This window comes from Opisthorchis viverrini (assembly GCF_000715545.1).
Source record: "Opisthorchis viverrini unplaced genomic scaffold opera_v5_528, whole genome shotgun sequence".
Taxonomy (NCBI): domain Eukaryota; kingdom Metazoa; phylum Platyhelminthes; class Trematoda; order Opisthorchiida; family Opisthorchiidae; genus Opisthorchis; species Opisthorchis viverrini.
Genome location: NW_008752189.1, coordinates 221,274 through 224,361, shown reverse-complemented (window position 1 = coordinate 224,361; position 3,088 = coordinate 221,274). Strand labels below are relative to the sequence as shown.

General features: G+C 43.2%; 1 protein-coding gene across 1 annotated transcript; it reads left to right on the top strand.

The window, feature by feature from the left end:
- Positions 1-1,554: 1,554 nt before the first annotated feature.
- On the top strand, positions 1,555-2,166 carry T265_11591 (hypothetical protein; the record flags this gene model as incomplete). Its single annotated transcript, XM_009178282.1, has 2 exons — positions 1,555-1,622; positions 1,662-2,166. The coding sequence occupies 2 exons, from the start codon at positions 1,555-1,557 to the stop codon at positions 2,164-2,166; spliced, it is 573 nt and encodes a 190-aa protein (XP_009176546.1).
- Positions 2,167-3,088: the final 922 nt, after the last annotated feature.

Genomic DNA, 3,088 nt, shown 5'->3' with positions numbered 1-3,088 from the left:
CGAGCATGACCTTACACTTTGTAGGTGCGAAGTGCATACCAAAGGACGGGATGACTTTGGTCAGTTCATCCAAGAACACCTGGGCCTTCTCCTCCTCTTCGAACATGAGAACGATTTCGTCTGCATATTCCAGATCGACAAGGTTTTCTTCACAGGCTATTTGAACAACAGGGTTTTGGAGACCCTCCAGTATTCGCCTCATTATTTCATCGATCACGAATTTAAAAAGGGATGAAGAGAGTTGGCATCCTTGACGGACACCGCTTTGTGTACGGAAGCTTTTGGAGAGCTCTCCGTACACTCTCACACGTCCGGAAGTTTGAGACTACAAAAAACGTATCAGGTTTACAAACTTTCGGGTCATTCCTTGGTGGACAAGCGTCCCAATCAACCGAGTCGAATGCGCCTCGGAAATCCAGGAATACTGTTACTGTGGGTCCCTTATACGTATGCCGTTGTTCTAGCACTTGACGCAGTGTGAAGATTTGGTCAACGCAACCCCTACCAGGCCGAAATCCCGCTTGCTGCTCTCGAGTAGGTATCGGTGGTTGGTAACTGGACAGGTTTCACCAAATCCAACCTGTCGACATAAGATAATGTAATGAAAAGTTTGAAATGATAGACAGGGGCAGTTTACATAAAATTCGTCTGGGCTACACGACAGGGACCCAGATAATAATGTGTGTCAGACATATCCACCCGAGTATTCACAGTCCACATTTTGTTCCGTTTCAAGCCGTTCAAAATGCGTAGATTGTCTGGGGTGACAGTGATCCCGAAACATTCAATTGGAACACGAAATTAACTAAATAGGCGGAAACTGTTCTGAATCCCGACGGAAACGATCAATGTATTTTCCAAACATATCAGTAGTAAATTGTTCACATACAATCCCAGTGAATGAGTAGTCTGAAATGTTGGTAGCTCGGGTGAGTTATTGATTGTTGATCAGGTGGCAGTTTATCTGAGCTTGGAAACTGACTATCAAACAAGTCAATTACCAAGCTTCGCGGATAGATCAACAGCCACGTGACCAACAACCAATAAATGCATAAGATTTCAGATCAGTTAAGTCACAAGATGACCTGATTAAAATTACCAAGTGCCCGGAACTAACTTTTGAATGTGCGGTGCCGAGGCGAACCGCTCACAATCCAAGTTGTTTCGGATGAAATTCCTGATTACTACCCCCATCCTCTTACCTCGTTCTGGAATCTTAAAGTTCAACCTGACATTTCTAGGTTCCCTGAATCAGCTACAAGATTAATGTGTCACACCCAAATGCATCGGGGTGAGTGAGTGGGTGCAGGCGCCACCGTTGAGCCGATTGGATACTTACTGGAGCAAAAGGATTGGCTGTTACTGATGTTCCGTTCTGGGTCTCTAGATTGATTTCGTATTTCAGTGTACGTATGAAGCTCTTAGCAACTCATCAAATTTTCTAACAGTCAACCCATCAGCAGAACAAAGTACTCACTCCAACAAGTGCAAAAATTTCTGTTGATACCAATCGATCCTGCACAATTTCAAACAAAGAGACCTTCGAGAGGCATAATGTACAAGTATTTTCATGTGATTCTGTTGATTGGTACTTCAGTTGTATTTGGCGATAAGTTTATTGAGTAGGTTGCTGACTTAATTTCATTGGTCTGCTACTGTAGAACGCCCCTGAAGTACTGTGGCCCTGGTCTGCCTTGTGGTGACATAGCGATTGGTACACCCCCACAGACAATGACAGTGCTGTTCGACTCCGGATCGTGTCATACATGGATTCGCTCGGTGAATTCTGGCACAGTATTCACGAGCGTCCCATATGATTTTCGCGAGTCTTCCACGTATGAGCCACTTGCGAAAACTTTCTCTGAAACCTATGCTGCGTGCCGTATTTCGGGACGGTACATGAAGGAGGCCATTACGGTAGCGCAATTCTATTGTGTACATTTCACAACTCAACCTGTTCAGATTGGAGAGGTCATGGTACAAGGAGTGATTCTGGCAGAAGCCTTTGAGCAGTCAGGAGCCTGTTCACAAACTCGACCCTTTGATGGAATATTCGGTTTGTGTCTTAGCTCAAAAACTCCCGAAACTGAGCCGACAATATTCGAGCAATTGTACAAGCACGGAACTTTTGATACAGCGGTATTCTCCATCTGGTTCAAACCGTAAGTCCATATGTGTGTGTGTGCGTTTTCAAGCAACCAATTGAAATTGTTTGTTTTTAACCACTCATCTTCCAAATAGTTTCTTCTATCTTCAGTCCTACGAATCATCAATATCAGGGCCAGGCTTCGATGATATTTGGTGTGGTCAGAAGAAGCGGCCTTACCGGAGAAGCGGTGAGCTTCAAAATGCAAAGTAAAACATATCTATGGACATTCAACATAGGCGGGTAAGTATGAACGCTCTTCACCATTATAGTGCTTTCTCCAATCATTTCATCGGATTTGAGTGTATTTTTGGTCATGGGACGAGATTTTTTCTTTTTCGTTGCAAATTTCGAGCTTTGGAAGTTTGCCCAAATATGTTTCACCGGTTAGTTATAGCGTTCAGTCAATGAAACTCAAACTTTCCTTGACGGGAATCTCGGTTGATGGACTAGTTTAGGGTAAATATGGTCGCTGCTCAGTTGAGTACTAACAATGATTCATTAGCATGGTTGCTGGACACAGTAGATCTAAAGTTGATCGATAATTCCTAAACCAGATACGACTCTTTTCAGTGTAAGATCCCAATTTGGACGAGCTGTATTCAACACTGAAATTTGAAGGACATAAAAACAGTTTGAAGGCGCAACCTTCACACTGTAAAACGCAGCTTGTTTGACAGAGTTTGCACATTACTTTCACTTAGTTAACAGTCAAATGAATATACACAATAGTTCCACTGTATCGGAGTATATTCTTTGATATATATACATATATATATATATTCCTTCACTGGACGCCTGCTGCGTCGTTGTCAGTCCAGACAACCAGTGTTTCGTAATTATGACACTGTGATAACTTCACCTGATCATACCTATCCAGACCACCGCAAGTCTTGCCGTCAGGTTGCTCATCCACTCCATGTGTTGTAGCAGTAACTAGAA